The following is a 19,535-nucleotide window of genomic DNA, read 5'->3' as shown; positions in this document are numbered from 1 at the left end:
CCAGTTTATGTACTGAGCATGACGTCAAATGGTATGGAATGTCCCTTTGGCCAGTTTGGGTCAGCTGTCCTGGCTGTGCCCCTCCCAGCACATGGTATGGAATGTCCCTTTGGCCAGTTTGGGTCAGCTGTCCTGGCTGTGCCCCCTCCCAGCTTCTTGTGCACCTCCAGCCTTCTCAGTCGGTAGAGCATGGGAAGCTGAAAAGTCCTTGACTAGTGTAAGCACTACATAGCAACGACTAAAACATTGGTGTGTTATCAACATTATTCTCATACGAAATCCAAAACACAGCCCTGTGCCAGCTACTAGGAAGAAAATTAACTCTATCCCAGCCGAAACCAGGACAAGTAGTGAAGAGAATACATTTTCCTAAAAAAGAGGCGTAGTAAAAAAAACTGATTAGACCTATAAATATAGTTATGCAGATGCATAACTGTATGTGTATGCAATTAGAACATTTTATATTTGGCAAAGTAACAAAATTCACATATTAATTATGTGAGAGTGGAAAATATATTTGTTATTTATTCATAATATGCCTTAATATTAAAGACTGGTTATGCTGGTTCAGAGAATTTCATGATAGAGTAGCATTAGAGATGACTGCACAGAACCTTTAAAAAGATGCAGCCAGTTTTATGTGTACCTACATCAGAGCCATGTAATTGGATATTAATGTAACTGCAGTCTTCAGTGTGAGTATAGCTGAATTTGGATTAGATTTTATTCCTTCATTTCTGCAGTGCCCATTAGGAGCAAAACAGTGCAACCTCCGATTTTATTTTTAAACTTTGGGTAAATAATTTGTTACATGGTATCAATTGTGGACATCTTTATCCAATCATTAAGTTGTTTTTTCATTCCTTTATGGAAGGGGTGAGAGTAAAAAAACATTTAAGTTGAAAGTATAATTCTGGCTTTTTATCAAATGTCTTAAGATATCTTAATTTAGTTCAAATGTGTATCTTAAAAATAGGAACAAAGAATAGAATTTTCAGGATGCTGAAGTTCCTGAAAAATAGGGTTTCTGATATTTCTAGTTTATGTTGAAGTGTTGCTTCTAAATGATGAAGGTGCTCCTGATGATTGTATTCCAAGTGTGTGTGTGTGTCTCTAACTCTGAAAGTAGGTGACCAAGTACTGATGCATCTGACGTCAGAATAATCTCAGATATAGTCGTTTAGTTTATTTTTAGCAAAAATAAAGTGCTCCTTAACTATCCCAACTGCTGCTCCATTTTCAAGGAGTACACAAGAAAGTGAAAGAGTAATAATGCTGGCTTGTAAATGCAGCTACAGGATTTTATCCCACCTGCTGCAAGGAATTGGCAAGAATTCCACTGGATGTAGGAGAGAGAAGGAAAAACTGCAAAAGATGAAGCTCCAGATAAAATGTTCCTCCTGAGAACTTACTGGACTCTGTTTCTGGCTGTCCTGTTCAATGATTGTGTTTAGCTTGACTAACTGAGGCTGCTGGTGCATACGATAAGTTGATCCTACTGCATCATCATTAAACGAAAGCATGCTGCTTAGTAAAAGTGCAGGAGTATTTGCATCTCTCTCTTTAGCTCTCTTTTCATGCTAATGTATGCATTTGGCAGGCAATTACAGAGACTGAGCGGAGGAACATCCTGTGCAGCTGTGTATCTATCTCTGCCCGCGCTGCTCTGTCTTACGGTTTTCGTATTCTCCCTGTGTTTTGGCACAGAGCAGGGGTCAGAATATAAACAGAAATGAAAGTGGCCTATTTAGATCATATAGTATTAAAAATTGCCAGGCAGTCAGTTCTTCGTGGCATGGACTTCTCTCTTACCTTTTCTGTAAAGATTCCATGTGCTTGGTGTGAAAGCTTGTGATATTTTTCTGCAAGAAAGCTGGTGATATTTCTTCCGCTGCTTATGGATAAAGAAGCCAATAAGGATTTGAAAAGGAAAACTCAAATTTGACAAAAATCAGTGCATGCTATTTGCACACTGTAGTGGAGCTGTTACTGTAACTTCTGTGTAATTGAGAATATTATATGACTTAATCAAACATAATTATGCTTGTGACTATACTACACATTCATCTTCTGTGCCATAGATTGCTCAGAGACTTATATGAGGTGGATACACTTTTCATCCAGCTTTCACGTTTTCAATTCCTTTAGGGCTGGACTGGTCTGAAGACAGTGGAGAAGAGTTGGAGGATTCAGAGCAAACCTCCCCTTACCAGGTTGCGTGGTCTATCCGAGAAACCCTTGGCTATGAGAGACATGAGTGAGTATGATTCTTTAGTGTTCATGCTGGCCTTGATGGAATAAATCATGTAAATGTGAGCTTCACTTCAAGTGGAGTCAGTGGAACGTAAGCACTTGTTCGAGTGCTTTGCTGAAGCAAAGGATTGTTTGAACTCATTTGTTTGTAAGAGCTATGAAACAGCTTGTAGCCTTCTGTCCCAGTTTCCACCTAACTTAGACACCTTTGTGCAATCTGCTATCAGAAGGATGCATCAGGAAAGAATTTAAGCTTATTTGCCTAAATTTAATTGAGTTTAGTGGGATTTATTAATGAACTTGTGTGCCTTGCTGAGTAGAGGTATTTCCTGAATTAGAACCAAATGAAGGGAGTTGCTATTGGTTTCTTGTCTTTCCTACTATTTGTGAATAACTTTGTTAGTAAACTTGCTGCATTTTACTCATTAATCCTTATGGTAATTGTGCAGGATGTTGTTTAAAGGGCATGGCATTTCTTTTCATAATTAAGTGTTGAACAAACCTTTGTCAAATAGTTGGGAGCATTGAAAGGAAGTGATGTGATTAAAGGGATAAGCAGAGCAGGTATTAGCTGCCGGTGCAGAAAGGCTTATGGTGTTCTCCATATACTGCTAAGTCATGAATCTGAATTTACAGCAGGATATGATAATATATGTCTATTAATGTAAATTTTAAGGTATAAAGTTAAAGCAAAGCATCCCAAGCATAGTATTGTAACAAAACTGAAGCATGTTGATAACAAAAGGAAATTGGGGTCTCAGTAAAGTTTGATTGTAGTTTCTATAACATGATTCTCTTTCATTATGCAACTGGACTTTTTGTACTACAACTGTCTCCCATTTGTTTAATTTTTAAATATCACAGAGTAATGATGTTAATGAAACATCATCATTATTTTGTTGTTACATGGAAATTCTGAAACTTACCAGAACTTCTTACCATCTCTAAAGATCGTCCACAGGGTGAACAACAAAGCTGTGTCTCTGTCATCAGGACAGACACCAGGATACTAAATACTGAGAGCCTTCAGTGAATCAAAGCTTAATAGCAGTGTGTAGACTTTCTTTTTTTTAAAAGAAAGGGGTATTTTTTCTGTTATGAATGACCATTGTTTTTTAGGGCATCAGCAGTCAGAGAGAGTGAGCTTTCACAAACGTTAGTTTTAACTTAAAAGGCAACTTTTAAATAAACTGTTTTGGGAAAACATGAACAGACTTTCAGACTTTTAAATCATACATAATTTTCAAAGCAGATATATCTATTAAATAACTTCCCTTACACTCTTCTCTCTTTTACGTTTGATCTGTTTTTCCATAGATCCCTTTTTTTTGTCAACTTACAAAGGTCATCTCTGTGTGTTTTGTCTTCTATTTGTCTTAACTTCCTTTGGATTCTTCCTACTGTTTTCACATACTGAGAGAAAATAATACCTTGTCTTGATACTTTCTGTTCCATTCTAGCATTTTATGCACTTCAATTAAACACTGTCTTAACTAAATCATGATGGATAAATTTTTGTATGGTACTGGCTGCTGTTGTACTTCCATCAGCCTGCCCAGTGTTAGCTCTTCAACAACTTTCCTGATTTTGTTTATGGATGAACATTGATACATTCACTTTAATTCCTATTCTGCAAGCTTCTGTAGAGGTTTTTATTACCTGAAATGTTTCACTTCGACACTTTTGCAGTGTGGTCTGCCTGCTGCTGAAGATGAATTAGTTCAGACTATTTCTTGGGTGATTTGATTTGTCAAAATGACTCTGTCTTGCTAATCTGGCGGTGCAGCCTGGTGGCTCCTAACTCAGTCAGCCAATGACTTGTTATGACTCTGAATTTTGGAGGCTAATCCAGGAAACCAATAGAGATTGTTTCCCAAAACCTTTAGATTCTGAAATCACATAAATAAACCTATGGGTATTTAATTACTGTTTTTCATAGTAAAATTAAAGCTATTTTTTCTCTGTTCATTTGTGTCTGAGCTTGTGGTCCCTGTGTGAAAGGGATAACTTTCCACCAGCTAGCTGCATTCTGTCCTTTTCCATTTGACTCCATGGAAGACAGTGGGAGGGATGCCTCTCAGAACAAAAAAGTAAAAGCTTTCTTTGTAAAAGAAAGCTAACAGTTAATTTCTGCATTACTGGACAGCTTGTTCTCCGCATTTCTGGTTTTGTGATTGTGGGGGGAATCCTCTAACTTTCTATTTAACTTCTTGTGTGATAGTCTAGCTGCTCTTAAACTCAAAAATTCACCAGATTGGTTTAAAATTAGTGTCTTAACAGTAATACGTTTTTGAGTTCACTTGCCTTCTGGCCTTTTAATCTGTAAAACTCATATTGTTGCAGTCATCTGTGGAAACACAGGTCAAATGTTTGCTTTTATTAATCTGTCCTTTAATTTTGAAAAATAGGGTTCCTGTGGTTGCAGGATTCCAGGATGCAGTGCTTCGAGGCAGGCACAAATGCCTGAGTTCAAATAGTAACACAGGAGTCAGCACCAGGCGCAGTGCAGGCAGGGCAGCTGGCAGGGAAGGCTGCTGGGGTAGGAGGAATTCCTCGCGGGAGAAGCAGTTGGGAGGGAAAGCAGGGGCTGTTCCCTGCTGCAGATTAGTGAAGCTTTCCCCCCAGATGATTCGATTACTGGGTGTTGTAGCTTAGAAAGTACTGGAAAAAAATGTCTTTAAAACAAAGTAGTTTTTCACTTCCTACACTGAAATATAGATAAAGCGAGTGTTTCAAGTAGTGAGTTTGAAAAGGGAGTGTGGGGATTGGAGTCCCTCCTCATACCAGCTCACTCAAAGGAGCAAATATCTACACTGTATTGTCAAAGTTGGATTTAATAACTCCCAATAACTAGAAGAACTAAAAGGAAGAAGGGAAGGTTCTTCAAATCCCTTCTTACAGAGGGTTTTGAAGTACAGTTGCTAGTGTGTCTCGGAGTAGAGAGCATGTTCTCCTGATTCCCTGATGGTGCCCGACTGCTCGCGCTACCCTTTTGCTCTTCCTTTCTGCTGCTTCGTGCTGCCTTTGTTTACTTCATGAACACTCAGCAATAATTCCCCTAATGTTTACACACGACAATCTTAAAGGGTAGGGTTGGGAAGAAGCATTTTGGATTATCAAATGGTTTGCGTGCACTTTCAGAAATCGTTTAAAAAATGAAATGCCATACATTAAGTTGAACTTCAGAACTTATATATGCAGCTTAAGAGAATAAACTAAATAGAAGTTGGTAAAATTGTTTATGAAAGGAAAACAATAAAAGTACCTTTCGGTTTCAGTACTTGCCTGGTGAAAAAAAAAAAAGGAGGTGTTATTGTGATATTTTTAGGTTTCTTTGAACATATAAATATGTTTTGGTTAATCTTACTGGCCTGGAAACAAAATTCTGAATAGGCATTTAGAAACTGTTAGCCTCACAATAAGCCCTTGTCCACTGCAGGCATGATTTCTTTCTACGTCTTGTATATGTCTTCATCTACTTTCTTTAAATGATCTCATAAACTGCAATTCAAAATATTTTAACATACGATGACTTTTTTCTGTCTGTTTCAATGGGAGAGAAGTAAAAAGTCTCTATATTTGAGACATTTGCATTAAAAAACACTCTTTCCACCCAAAAGAAACACTTTTTTTCCCTAAGGAATATTCCTGTCTTTTCTTAAAGTTAATTTGTAACCATATTTAAAATTAAATCAGTATGTCTGCAACTTTGTTTTAAAAATCTTGGCCTAGAGCAGTAATGAAATATCAAAGACCTTAGACCTACCTATATCTAACTGATCCCATCCATGTATTCCTGTTTTCTATTAATACATTGGGAAAAGGAAAATCTATATTAAATAGCACACAATTAAATTTTTCTCAACAGGTTTTTTCTCCCAGGAGGCATTCTTTCCTAAGAGATCTTAAAAGTGTATTTTCTTTTCATCTTCAATGTGAAAATATTTTAAACTTTACAGATGTTAAATATTTTTAACAGGTTGTATTTTCTGCTAAGCATTTAATTGCAGAGATTAATTACTTGTAATTTATGCTTCTAGAAAATAATCTGTAATCTGTTTTAACAAACAAATTACATAGTATGGTTGACTTTACATAAAACTTTATAAAAATGTGCATTTGTGTCAAGGCAGTGTTTGCTCCTGCAGAGTTTTTGTGGGCAGCCTTAGTGGAGATGGATGCAGTCTCTTAAAATGTAGCCTGCGTGTGAATGGCGTAAGATTTTCCAGAAAGGAAAATAGGTCTTAGTCATATTGCCTTTCAGAGACAGCTATTCTGCCGGTATTTCTGGATCTTACTTTATTTAGTAAATATCATGGCTGGTATTTCTCATCTCTTCTATCATCAGCTAGTTGTGGTCCGCTTTACTGTGTGCAGGTTTGGATATCAGTTCATTCACTCTCGCTGGCCAAGCTCTGCAGTCTGAACCTTGGGAGCTTTTGATTTGCTTCATTTGTTTGGACTTGTTTTCTTCCCCCTGCCTTTCCTTTGTTTTACAGATAAGGAAAAACTTAAAGAAAAAACTGAACAAAGTCTGCTTTGCTTAGATTCAGTGCATGCTCTTTGTTGCTCCATGAACAAAAAAGTCATTCTGCAAACTAGTGCTTGTTGTGGAGGACTTCTGGGTAGCTTCATGGATCTTGTTGTTTTAACAAGTGCCAGTGATGATTTTACTATGTTTCATGATTTTTACTTCATTTAACTGAATGTGTTGACATGGTTTGATGGTCTTGTTGATATGTGCCTGGACATTCAGAATGCCAAGATAAATGGGAAAAGGCTTTCTTAAGCAAACAAAGAATTGGATCAGTCCTTCACCTGGTAATTGTTTAGCCCTGGTCTGATTTTTCCCTCAGTACTTTTGGAGTTAAATGTGAATTTCTTCTCCATGGCTGTACTGTAACTCAACTTTAACTGTGCAGCAAGGGGAAAGCAGTATCAGCTGCTAGCTGTGTGAGTGTATTTTGGTTTAGGAAGGAAAAGACCACCTGGCAGAGTAAGAGGAATTGGAAAAGGTCAGCAGTTTTGGTTCTTGTTAGAATTTGACCATCTTCTCCAGCATGACCTTTCTTCACTAAATTTCCACTACATAGGTCCACACCCTCGTCCTCTCCATTAATTGCACTTTGATTTAAGAGTTTGTCTCATTTGCTGAGACATTTACAGTAAATAAAGGTTAACAGTATAGATTTTTTTTTTTGAACAGCAGGCTCCAGACATTTAAATGTGTCAGACTTGATGATAAATTGATGTAATCTCTAATAATGACATACTAAGAAGGGTAAGTACCTTTAGAATTCAAAAGGGATCCTGCTCTTACCATTTCTCAAGCATGCCTGCCTGATTTCAGCCTTTGGACGCTTGTGGGGCTAGAAGATGGATGCCAACTTAACAATTCTATTCAAATGACAAATTAGCTTCCTTGAAAAAAAAAATACTTAAGGCCCATTTGTTTTATTTTCCCTCCTTCAGGTCCGATGATGACAATGCAGATGACAGGAGTTCCAGGGTGACCAGACTTTGCACTTACTTTCAGCAGAAATACAAGCACCTCTGCCGCCTGGAGCGGGCAGAATCTCGTCAGAAGAAATGCCGGCATACACTCCGGAAAGCCTTGCTGCAGGCGGCCAGCAGAGAGCCGGAGCGTGCTGGGCAACTGATACAAGAACTCCGAAGAGCTACGTGTGCTCGTACCAGGTTAGACCTTCCCCTGTGACTGCAGTAACCCGGGGTCTGGACAGGGCGGAGATGGGCAAAGTATCCAGCAGCTGAAATGCTGAACTGTGAAGCTGGTAGGCATGCACAAGGCAGAAAAACCATGACACATAAATGCCTGTCAGTGGAGTAAAATAAACATGACATACAGTATTTTCCATGAAGACAGGCGTTCTCCAGCTTTGTGTTTTAAAATGTGGATTGTTTGTTCAGCAGTATCCGGGCCCAATTTCTTAAATGTCACGAAAGAAGTTAGTGGCCTGCTAAAGTTTATTCTTATTGATTAATCTATGTATTTTGGCTGCCTTCAAATATCTGGTACTTTACTAAGCCCAGTTCTTTAAAAGGTGTGCAGTCTGGTCTGCAGTTCACTGCTTCAATTCAGATTTCGTTTTTCAGACAGCTTTTTTTGAAAAGTCTGTACCTCCTCTTAATTCTCTTTCCAGCAAATCAAACTTAATCTTGCGCTTTTTGTTAGATTTAACTCAATCTAACATTAAATGAAACCTGGCAACAAAATAAATACCTTCTAACAACTCTGAAGGTTACCTTCTGTGGGAATTCTTTCTAGATAATGTCAACATCCCTCCAGCTCTCTGCATGCTGAGAGTTGGTTGATTCATATTTGTGCAGAAACAGTAAGTCTGAACCCTGGCGTTATGTCTGGGGTACCAGCAGCACCCTTTTGCTGTTGTGGTTTTGCTTTATAGGATGTGTGACTGTGGGGGGTAGGGGAGGCTAACATGAGAGGCATACTGGAGCAGGGTACTGAGAATATATTCTGGTTATGGGATGCTTTTGTTCCTGGATGGTGGGCTGTTGTTCATGACAGTGGAGGGTTTATTGTTGGAGAGGTGGAGTGATGCTGAAGAGCTGCTCAGAGGTGTAATGTAGAGCTACATTACTAGTTTATGAAGTTATGTAAATGTCTCCAAACTTAAGCTACAGCAAAACCTTGCCAGAACTGGCAAGCTCTTGCTAGTTTTTTTTCCATTATTTTCACCTTTTATTACGCAAGAAAGATTACATTGTTTTGGGTAGACTGGCAAAGCCAGGTATGCCTGTCATCACTGCTCTGGTTAATTTAAGTAACCACAGAGTCTTTCAGTTACTAAATTTTTCACAGGAGTAATATTGCTAACTAAAACTTTGCTCAGTCAAAGTGCAGTCGATGACAGAAATGGCTGAAGATAAACAGTCAGGCTACAGACAGCTTTTTGTCAACCTAGAAAACAACGTGTACAGAGGTGAAATTCAGCCCTGGAATCGCCAGCTTTATCTACATGAAGGTGACAAATGCCTTGAGAGCAGGCTAACACCATGCGAGCTGTGTAACGCTTGCAGTACTCATCCACACTGCTGTCTGGTCGCCTGCTTGCAGCTCAGGCTCAAAGCATTGAGGCTGTGCTGAGGAAGCGCTCAGCTCTGGGCACCTGGTGGTGTATTGGACTGTAGCACGTTGATGAAGGAGAGCTTTTACCCATGTTGAGCACGCTCAGGCTCTGCCACTCCAGAGCTCAGTCTAAGTTTGTCTGAGCACATGCTTGCATGTAAGCTCTGGGGATGCTCGGAATGTTTTGATTTATGAAGAGGCTTGGAAATGCACTTGACTGCCCATGTAGGCATACCCAATACATTGTATTCTAAAGATTGACCTCATTTTAAGGGTCACCTGTGTTGACACTCACCTACTGCTGTCCTTGGCTCTGTTGCAGGGTGTTGTAATATTTACATGGTAGTAGCACACAGCACCTCTCATTACAAATAAATGAATGTGAAATAAACAATAATCCTGTTACTGCAGTCACATCTCACCTGTCATTGACATCTATTCTGTATCCCTGTGTAGAGTCTGGTAGTAGTGTGCACCCATCTGGATAATGACACACACGCGTGTGTTACAATTTTTCATCCTACTGTGCCACATTCAGTGCAATAGTTGTGCTAAGTAACCACCTGAGACTGGGTTTTTGTCTCTAAACTCTTTTATGCTTTTTTTTCAGCACAAGCCAAGCGAGGCAGAGAGATGCAGAACCAACAACCTGTAGTGGGACTTTGAAGGGAGAACAGTGCACTAACAAGGCCCTTCCATTCACCAGGCATTGTTTTCAGCGTATCCTCTTAACTCTGTTTGGGAGTTGCATTCAGGCATGGAAACTGTTCTGTTTTAGGGGGTTTTCTTAGGTTTTTGCACTGACAAATATGTTTTCACAAAAAAATACCTATTTGTTAGTGTCTTATCAACTACTTTGCTCTTAATTTGTCTGTGTGATTTGTTTGTGTAGACAGTGAAGATAAGTAGTTTGCCACTGGTATCTATCATAGTCGCATTGTTTTACTTTGTAAGCTGTATTTAGGAGGTGCAAGAAGCCTTCACAAAAATGATCATCTTTCACTGATGACTTGGTACAAACCACGTGGCTTTCAGCCTCATGGCTTTCATACAGTTCGCGGTAGGTAGACTAACTACCTGTGAAGGGTTTATGGGAGCAAGTTTTTACACATAGTATAAAAAGAGGGCTTACACTGACTAGAAAGATGGAAATCTGATACTTTGCATTGTTTAAAGAAGCAGAATAGGAGGAGTCACAGAATCCAAATTCTAGATGAGGAAGAATTTCCAGCGCTGGGGTTTTCAAGCAAAGCCTGAAAAGGATTTTAAGAGTCAATGCATGAAGGTCGCAGAAAGGAGGGAGCACATTAGATGTAAGGTTTGATTCTGAAGGCTATAAACAGGCAGACTTCTGACCTGGAATACTTAAGAATTCTGCAGACTTTGTCTCTTTTGTTTTTGGCTGAAGAATTGTTGGTGCTTTTGTTGGAGTGACTCCTTTTGTTCGAGCTTTTGGTTTTGGTATTTTACGTAACTGGTGCTGATCTGTTCCAGTTGCTATCAGACTGCAGTACCTTTTCGATCTTTTTGGTTTGCAGATGCCTTGTTTTTCTTGGTTGATTTTTGCAGGCCCCTTAAAAGTAGTCTGCAGAGCAGTTCAAAACCTCTCTATGAGAGAGCATCATGGTGTGCAGCTGTGTTTGGGATTTGCCTCATGATTCTGATTTTTTTGTTTTGTTTTTTTTTTAGAGTGTAAGTGGTCTTGCTTGTTGGTGTGTGTAAAGCAGAGAAGTCAAGACTAGTCATTTTGCATTTGTGCCCATTTTTTCCCCTCTGCAATGTCTTCTCAATGAAACAGTCTCTCCTAAAATGAGCAGGCTCTTCGTTCTGACCCATCCGTCCAAGCCTGCCATCTGGACTGTTCTGCAGGTTTTCCATTTTCTTTGTCCTTTCTTTTGCGTTTTAACATTTTCTGAACATACATAGTGATGTTGAGGTCTGAGAACTGTTCAAGATGGAAGGAGTGCTTCTAATGTTTGAAAAAACACAATGAAATATCTGTTTGATTTGCTCTAAGTCTGGAAACACTTTCACTCCTGCAGGGGATTTTTCTGAAGGAAATCTCAGCAAGCTTACGTTTGGATTTACTTGACCTTTCTTTCTGATTGCACATCTTTTTTTCAGAGGAACAGGAAGGATCTTGAAACTTCTTTGTCTGTGCTCTAAAGATAAATGCCAAGAATGTACCTTAAAAGATTGAATTAAGAAATACTCTTTCTTTAATGTTTCAGTATGGATTGTCATTAGTCTGTAAGGAAATAGTCCTGTTGACTACACTGTTCCAACTGCTACTATTGATCTATTGATTAAGACTCCAGGAAAAGGCTTCTTTTTGCTAAGAACTCATTAGTGAAATGGCTGCTTCCATAACACGATCTCAATATAAAATAAAATCATTAGAGATTCTGCATGAATGCAGTTTTTCACTTTAAAAGTTGAGTTTGAGCCTTACCTAGCTTTGAACTTGAATAACAAAGTTAAGATACTCATTAAAAATAGCATCTATGGACAGGTAGAGTTGAAGGCTCTGATCTTCATCAGATTGATAAATCAAAGGGCGTTCCTCCATCTTTGCCTTGTGTGTTATTCCTGATGCAGAAATACACAGATATCTTATTGAACCGTTCTCAGCAGCTCTTCTCAAGTTGCACAGCCAAGTTTGCGGATGGTCAACAGTGCTCTGTGCCAGTTTTTGACATTACACATCAGACACCTCTGTGCGAAGAACATGCCAAAAAAATGGTAAGTACAAAGCCAAAACTGTAATTATTTGTGTATTGGGATGATCAGGAGTTTTAGCCTCAGTCTTCCTATGAACTCTTGCTTGACAACTAGCAAGTTTATGAACTTAAGAGCTCGTTTCCTTTTATTTTTCTTAAGAGGGTAAAACATGCCAAACATTCCCAATTAGTATAAAGTGTGTTGTGAAAATCTTTTACATACTTTTGAGGATATAATAAAGTGTGCATGAGAATATCCTTTACCGGAAGAAATTTGAGTCGTCTCTTGAATCAAGAAATAGAAAATCATTGTGAGAGATCCTGTGGTCATTTTGTTTGGGCTCACTCCTGGCCCTTGGATCTGAATATAGTGTGAGTGTGGTATGGTAAGAACACTGCATCTCAAACAGGCTCAGTACATGGCGCCCAAAATATTTTCTAGAGGAAGTCTAGACAGCAATTACAAGCATACAAATAATGGTTTTGCTGCTTTATTTACTTTTTGGTGACTATTAGAATTTATCTTTAAACTCCTTCAGGGATCTGTGCGTTCCAGAGGAAAAGCAGTGGCCTACTACAAGTTGAGAGAATGCAGAAATTAAGATGATGTCCTCTGCTCTCCTTTTATGACTCCCATCTTCCAGAACAAAACTTTTAGGATAATTCACAAACCCACTTCTGTCTTGCCCCTCCTTCAAGGCATAAGGCATAAAACTGCCCCCCCCCCCCTTTTTTTTTTTTGTTCTGTTGTTGGGTTGTTGTGGGTTTTCTGTTATTGTTTTTGTCCAGCCTCTCCAATAGTTGCAAATTATGGAGTTTTCTGGATTAAAATGTGAGGGTCTGCACTATGCAGATTTGTATGGGATTTTCCCGCTCTCCCAGGCAATCTTCAGTGTGTCTCTCAAGGTTTACTTCTGTAGCACATACAATCCCAGTATGGTGGCAACTGAAAATTGATGATGGTTTGGTTTATTTTTTAATTGGCCAATGATTGCTGTTCCAAAGCAATGACGCCTTAGTTGTTTACCCACATCCTTACCCTAGCCCTACAGTATTAGTTCCGTTTTCTCAGTGCTGCCCCTCTCTTATGGCACTGGGCACTTGAGGATGCTGGCTTCAGCTACTGATCACTATCCTCATTATCGCCACCTCACAACAGTGTTCTGTCTTTAATACTTACAGGAATGCTGCCAAAGGTTACAGTTTTGCACTGATTTAGTTAGGGTTTGCTATGATGATTTTTAAAGTGACACTGCACAATCTCCTATTTATCATACCTCATAATTTGGTCTATGTGATTTTTGCCATTGGGATCAGTGAGGAAGGAAACAGCTTAATTTTTGTAACCTTGCCTGGATGTAAGTTAGCAGTCTCTCTTGCATTACATATGAATGTCTGTGGAATGACCAGGGGGAAAAAAAGCAAGGAAAGTAATACTTGTTCTTAATATGCTCCCATTGCTATTGTTCTATTCCCGAAGGACAATTTCTTGAGAGGGGACAGCTCCCGTAAAGTTCAGCACCAGCAGCAGAGGAAACCCAGGAAAAAAACGAAGCCACCTGCACTTACCAAAAAACACAAGAAGAAGAGAAGGCGAGGCCCACGTCGGCCCCAGAAACCCATTCCTCCTGCAGTGCCCCAGGGGAACCTTACCATGCCTGCCAGTGTCTCACTGCCAGTAGAGATGCCCCACATAAGGTCAGTGGTAGCCCTGCCCCAGTTTGCCCACTGCTAACTTGAACGTTGTCAATGAGCACTGTAGAAAGGTGTGATGTTGCTGGGCTGATCAGCATCTGGAGCGGGAATAGAAATTGCATCTCCATGTGATTGTTGGAAAAAACCTTAGAGTGGGTCATTTTAGATTTGAGCAATTATTGAATTTGATGGATAAAATATCTTGCTCCTGATGCCCATCTTATGTATTTAATCAATAGGCTAAGTGTAAGCTTCCTAAAGAAACTTTCTAAAAGCATTTTTTTCTTAGATGATGGGGAGAAAAAAAAAAACAACTGTGGGGAAACACCCATTATAGATGGATATGCATTCATAGTTGCTGTTTGGAGGAATCAGAGTTGAATACGGTGGACTAACGGTACTTTCTGTCCAGGAGCCCCTCCACACCAGAGCTGAGTGCCGATGAGCTGCCTGATGATATCGCCAACGAGATCACAGACATTCCACATGACTTGGAATTGAATCAGGAGGACTTCTCAGATGTCCTGCCGCGGCTGCCCGATGACTTGCAAGATTTTGATTTCTTTGAAGGTACCATTTTATTTTATGCTATTGTGAACCCAGTCAGTGAGCTGAAGAAGAGAGTGTTTCTAAAATGTATTTTGAGGGGTTGCTTGCTTTCCTACAGAGGTAATAACTTCTAGAGAAGGAAGCGTGCATTTGCTCTATTGTTTGTTTGTGAGCTCTGAAGTAAAGTAGTCTTTAAGAAGACTGGTGTGTGTAGTTCTCTGCTTGCTCTTAGAATTACAGCTCTGAAAATCCTAATTGGTTTAGTATTTTAATAATTCATTTTACGTTTTTACTGCCTGTCAGTGCTGCAGTTTAATCAAGAGTATTCTCAGTAATGGCATCTTTCTGCCATCGAGTGGGGCTGGAATCACAGTTAATGTTGGCCTTTGATAAAAGGAGAAGAGAGAATAAAATCTTTAAATACATTTTTGAAACTAGCTTTTGATCAGAAATGTGCCTGAATTTCTGGATTCTGAAGCTCAGTACCTATCACAGATAACAAAGAAATTAGAACAGCCCAGAGTTGGGGTATGTGATTTCTTTGGTCATTTTCTGATATGACATGACATCAGACTGTGTTTGAGTTGAAATTAACCTAAATTATACTGACTGTGTAAATTTTAGGTCCAGGCTGTAATGTGGTAAGTAGAAGGGAGTTTGTGGACTATTTGTGTTATTGCAGCACGGAAGAAAATCTTATTTAAGCATTTTTACTTTAAGTCTAGTGAGTTCGGGAGGCATCTTATGTTGTAGTATGTGGAGGAGGAGGGCGGAGAAAAGGAATTCCATTGATGAGGAAGGTGTAATTTCTTGTTTTTCTTACCTTGCTTACCTAGTGAACACTGGTGAAGGAAATGTTCTGTGTACCACAAGCCATTCTGGAAGGTTATCACACACTGCAGCTCTGTACTGAACCGTCTGTACATCTGCATCCTTAGAGTGCTGGTGCCGGGCTCGCCTGAGAGGAGCGTGCTAACTTCTGGTGTCCCTGTTTCTGCAGGTAAAAATGGAGATCTCCTTCCGACCACAGAAGAGGCTGAAGAACTGGAACGGGCCCTGCAGGCTGTAACTTCTCTTGAGTGCCTGAGTACCATTGGAGTACTTACACAGACAGATGGTGTGCCAGTTCAGGAGCTGTCAGATAGAGGGATAGGGGTGTTCTCTACAGGTGCTGGAGCTCCAGGAATGCAGTCCTTGAGTCGAGAGGTTAACACGGATCTGGGGGAGCTGTTGAATGGGCGTATAGTACATGATAATTTCTCCGGTCTGGAGCTGGATGAGAACTTGCTCCGTTCTGCTACCTTGTCCAACCCACCTACGCCCCTGGCAGGGCAGATCCAGGGGCAGTTCTCAGCCCCAGCCAACGTCAGCCTTACTTCTGCCACTCTCATAAGCCAGAGTGGCCTTGGGGAGAGAGCCTTCCCAGGACAGTTTCATGGACTTCATGATGGCAGCCATGCCTCCCAGAGGCCCCACCCTGCCCAGCTGCTGAGCAAGGCAGATGACCTGATCACCTCACGACAGCAATACAGCAGTGACCATTCACACTCCTCACCCCATGGAAGCCATTATGATAGTGAGCATGTGCCGTCTCCCTACAGTGACCATATCACATCCCCTCACACCACATCCTTTTCTGGTGATAACTTGGCAGCTACCTTCTCAGCAGAGATGCCCATGATGGCACAGCACTTGCTCCCAACTCAGCTGGATGTGCCACTTAGCGGGGTGGTCAACCCCAGAACTCACTGGGGAAATCTTCCTGTCAATCTTGGGGACCCCTCTCCGTTTAGTAACCTTCTTGGTGCAGATGGACACCTCCTGTCCACCTCCCTGTCCACACCACCTACCACCTCGCACTCAGAGACCACACAGCCTGCCTTCGCCACCGTGACCCCCAACAGCTCCAGTGTGCTTCCGGGGTTACCGCAGACCAGTTTTAGTGGCATGGGTCCTGCCTCTGCTGAACTCATGGCCTCCACCTCCCCTAAACAACAGCTCCCTCAGTTCAGCGCAGCCTTTGGGCACCAGCTGAGCTCCCACAGTGGCATCCCCAAGGACCTGCAGCCCAGCCACAGCTCCATAGCTCCTCCCACGGGCTTCGCAGTGACCGGTGCCACCGCTACCAGTACCAATAACGCATCCGCGCCCTTCACCACCTCCAACTGAGCTTGTCTGCCTGGCTCTGTGCAGGTAGATGGGGGACCTGTGTTTTCTATCTTTCCTTTTTTCCTTTTTCTTTATTTTTTCTGTCCTCCCTTCCCTTTTTTTTTTAAGAGGGGGTTGAGAAGAAAACCCCTGCTTCAGTACTGACCAGGGTTAGCCCTCTGTGAACCTTGCTGTAGCGTTCACATGTGCTTGTTACGCACCGGTGCTCATTTATTGCAGGCAGGTTCACTGTTCCCCAATAATTCCTTAAGGATACAGCACAGTTACTGGATGTAATTGATCTTAGCAGTAAGACCTAGAAATGGGAAGATACCTCAGAGTACTGATGCATGTTACTGTTTCCTAGGGTTCAGATCAGTGCTTGCCATCCGACTAGCATCTGGTAGAAAGTTTTCCAGTGGGCAGAAGTCTCTTGAAGGCAGGTTCACTGTTCCCCAATAATTCCTTAAGGATACAGCACAGTTACTGGATGTAATTGATCTTAGCAGTAAGACCTAGAAATGGGAAGATACCTCAGAGTACTGATGCATGTTACTGTTTCCTAGGGTTCAGATCAGTGCTTGCCATCCGAGCAGCATCTGGTAGAAAGTTTTCCAGTGGGCAGTCTCTTGATTTTTTTTTTTTTATTTACTTTTTTTCCAAAGGTAGCATCTGGCATGGAAAACTTGGCTGCGCGCATTGATTTGAGAATGGTGCGCTGAAGTCCTAAATCAAGATCATGGCTCAAGGATGAGTTTGGCAGTTTCTTAAAATAGTCTCTTGACCTCCTCTGTGTGCGTGTGTGTGTTTGGGGTGCAGGGAGCAGCAGTTCCTTTTCTTCTTTTGGTGAAGAAGTGGGAGTTGTCCCCTTCCAGAACTGGTCGCTGTTCTTACTGCATGCTGATTTTTGGTTTTTTATTATGATGATTTTTAATTCATTGAGCAGCAAGGGGATCAGTTGACTGGTTGCCCAGAATCTGAAGGCTGATACAAAGTTAGCCCAGGGAAAAAAAGAAAGAAAAACCAGAAGGATTGAAATAGATCATGGATTAGTGAAGATTCCTGTGCAGGAATTCCCTCCCTTGCTGAATTACTGTGGCCTTGTAGCATTGATGATTTGCCTTTTCAAGTGTGGCTTTGTCCAGAACTCCTTGTCTGACAGGCTGACAGGTATTTCCCAGCTGAAACTGGAAGAATTTGGTTGGTATTCTGCCCATCCACACAAGTCTAGGTCAGACCCTTTGGTAAGTTTCAAATGGATGCATTTCTCAAATTACGTCTAGCTACTGAGACTTTCTTGGATAGTTTTTCCCCCCCTGGGAGCCATATAGTTTTTTGATACTTGGAGGGTATGATGCTCTGTATGGGAAGCTGAATGTATGTAAGGAACTAGCAGGTACCTATCAGCAGTCATGGCTAACCAAAAGAGAAATCACTAAAGCAAAATAGGTAAGATTTCTTTCTGTCTGCAGGACAGTTTTGCTTTTACTGCCCACCTGCTAAAGATAGTATTCAGACTCTTTGGTAGTAATTTCAGTTCTTAAAGAAAGGAGTCCACTAGCTTTTAGATTTTTTATTTTATTTTATTTTATTTTATGTTTTTTAATCCAAGAGATAACAGCAGCAGAAATTCTGAGGTGTTTACTTGCATCTCTTTATCAGGAAGAGAAAAAAGGAATTTGCTTGTGACTTTATAGGGCTCAAACTTGCTACTGTACTCTGACTTTGACTGTAAAAGTAGCTCCTACTTAATATAACAAGTCTTTACTCTTCTTGGTTTGTTTCTGAGATGCAGACAAGAGAGAACAGAAAATCCCACATTTCAGTCTCTTACTGTAGAAGGCAGATTTCATTCTACCTTACAGTAAAATGTCCTACCTGCATGTATTCTAGTCTAATTCAGGAAATTAAGAGATACCAAGCACATATAATAGGGAGGCCTAACAAATTGTTTGAGCAAAGGATCATTGAACGAAGTTTAGTTGCTATAGAAATTCATTTTGTTAGCAGTCAGGCCCACACCAAAATCTCTGACCCAAACCTCTCCTTCCGTCTTGCTAAGGAACAGAATTTAAACAGGGTAGGTCTTGTGTCTTCTTACTATCGTAGCAATCATACTATCCCTCTTTTCTTGAAAGATTTGTTCTCCTTAAATATAAAGGAGTATGAATGATGCATATGTCCTTTTCTGAAATTGCAAGTGTATGTGGGTGGAGGAAACAAAAATGATTTTCATGCTTCTGTTGTTATGAAGTCCTTATTTCATACTTGGTAAAATAGATCTTAATAATATAAGCCGAATATTTTTAAGTGGTGATTTAAATATGTTTGTAACATTTAAATGTTTTTAAATCATGTAAAAAGTTGAATTGACGCCTATGAAATCCTGCTTGTGATTGTCCTGCTGATTGAGGAATGCCCAGTGGTATTGTGAAATGAGGCAAATCTGACAAGGCATTTATTTATTTTTGTATTATGTTCCCCATACTTTGTTGAGGAGACAACTGTTTGATTTGCAAATGATTTTCGTTGTGTCCATATGCCTTCTTCAATGTGTTTGGATGACTGGCTGAAAAAGAGTGGAGAACTAGTATACCAAATGGTTAATTCTTTAATCTGCTCGTGTATTCATGTCATTTTAGAGGATGTTAATTTCTATAAGTTGGTTTCAGGACTTTGGTCTTGAAATCATTCTTGTGCCCATCAAACTCTTTAATGAAGCTGCAGCTTGTGCAGAGTATATTTGCCCCACATCACATTTCTCTTTCTTAGCAAATGCTGGGGGGGGAGGGGAGGAGAGGAACTGAGAGCCAAGTTCTGCTTGCTCATGTTGGTATAAATTACGAAGGAGCTCTTTGGTCTAAGGTCACTGTGAGTTTGTACTGGTCTAACTCAGAACAGAACCCAGCTCCTAATCTGAGCATTGATTTAGACAGGGAATTTCAAAAGCTGTCAAAGCTATGCAGGTCCATAGTTCCCATTTGAAATCAATGGCCGTTATGTACCTGCATTCCTTTAAAGCAGCCTAGGATATCAACTCTCTTCCCCTGCGTAGACTTCAA

The 19,535-nt window shown here is 40.4% G+C and overlaps 1 protein-coding gene across 5 annotated transcripts in view; it reads left to right on the top strand.

Moving 5' to 3' along the window:
• Positions 1–19,249, top strand: part of INO80D (INO80 complex subunit D) — a 39,591-nt gene extending 20,342 nt beyond the window's left edge. For 3 of the 5 annotated variants that reach the window (XR_002086266.1, XR_002086267.1, XR_002086268.1), the window contains 8 exons: positions 2,149–2,257; positions 7,726–7,950; positions 9,972–10,081; positions 11,970–12,103; positions 13,562–13,779; positions 14,189–14,346; positions 15,326–16,717; positions 16,917–19,249. Coding sequence is in view for 2 of the 5 variants with exons in the window: in XM_009284629.2 (XP_009282904.1) it covers positions 2,149–2,257; positions 7,726–7,950; positions 9,972–10,081; positions 11,970–12,103; positions 13,562–13,779; positions 14,189–14,346; positions 15,326–16,494 (2,123 nt within the window). In the remaining 3 variants the exon portion in view is untranslated. The other 2 variants (XM_009284629.2, XM_019473501.1) reach the window with 2 other exon arrangements.
• The last annotated feature ends 286 nt before the right edge of the window (positions 19,250–19,535 follow it).

This window comes from Aptenodytes forsteri, unplaced genomic scaffold, assembly GCF_000699145.1.
Source record: "Aptenodytes forsteri isolate BGI_AS27 unplaced genomic scaffold, ASM69914v1 Scaffold183, whole genome shotgun sequence".
Classification (NCBI taxonomy): Eukaryota; Metazoa; Chordata; class Aves; order Sphenisciformes; family Spheniscidae; genus Aptenodytes; species Aptenodytes forsteri.
This window is presented reverse-complemented; position numbering and strand designations above follow the sequence as displayed.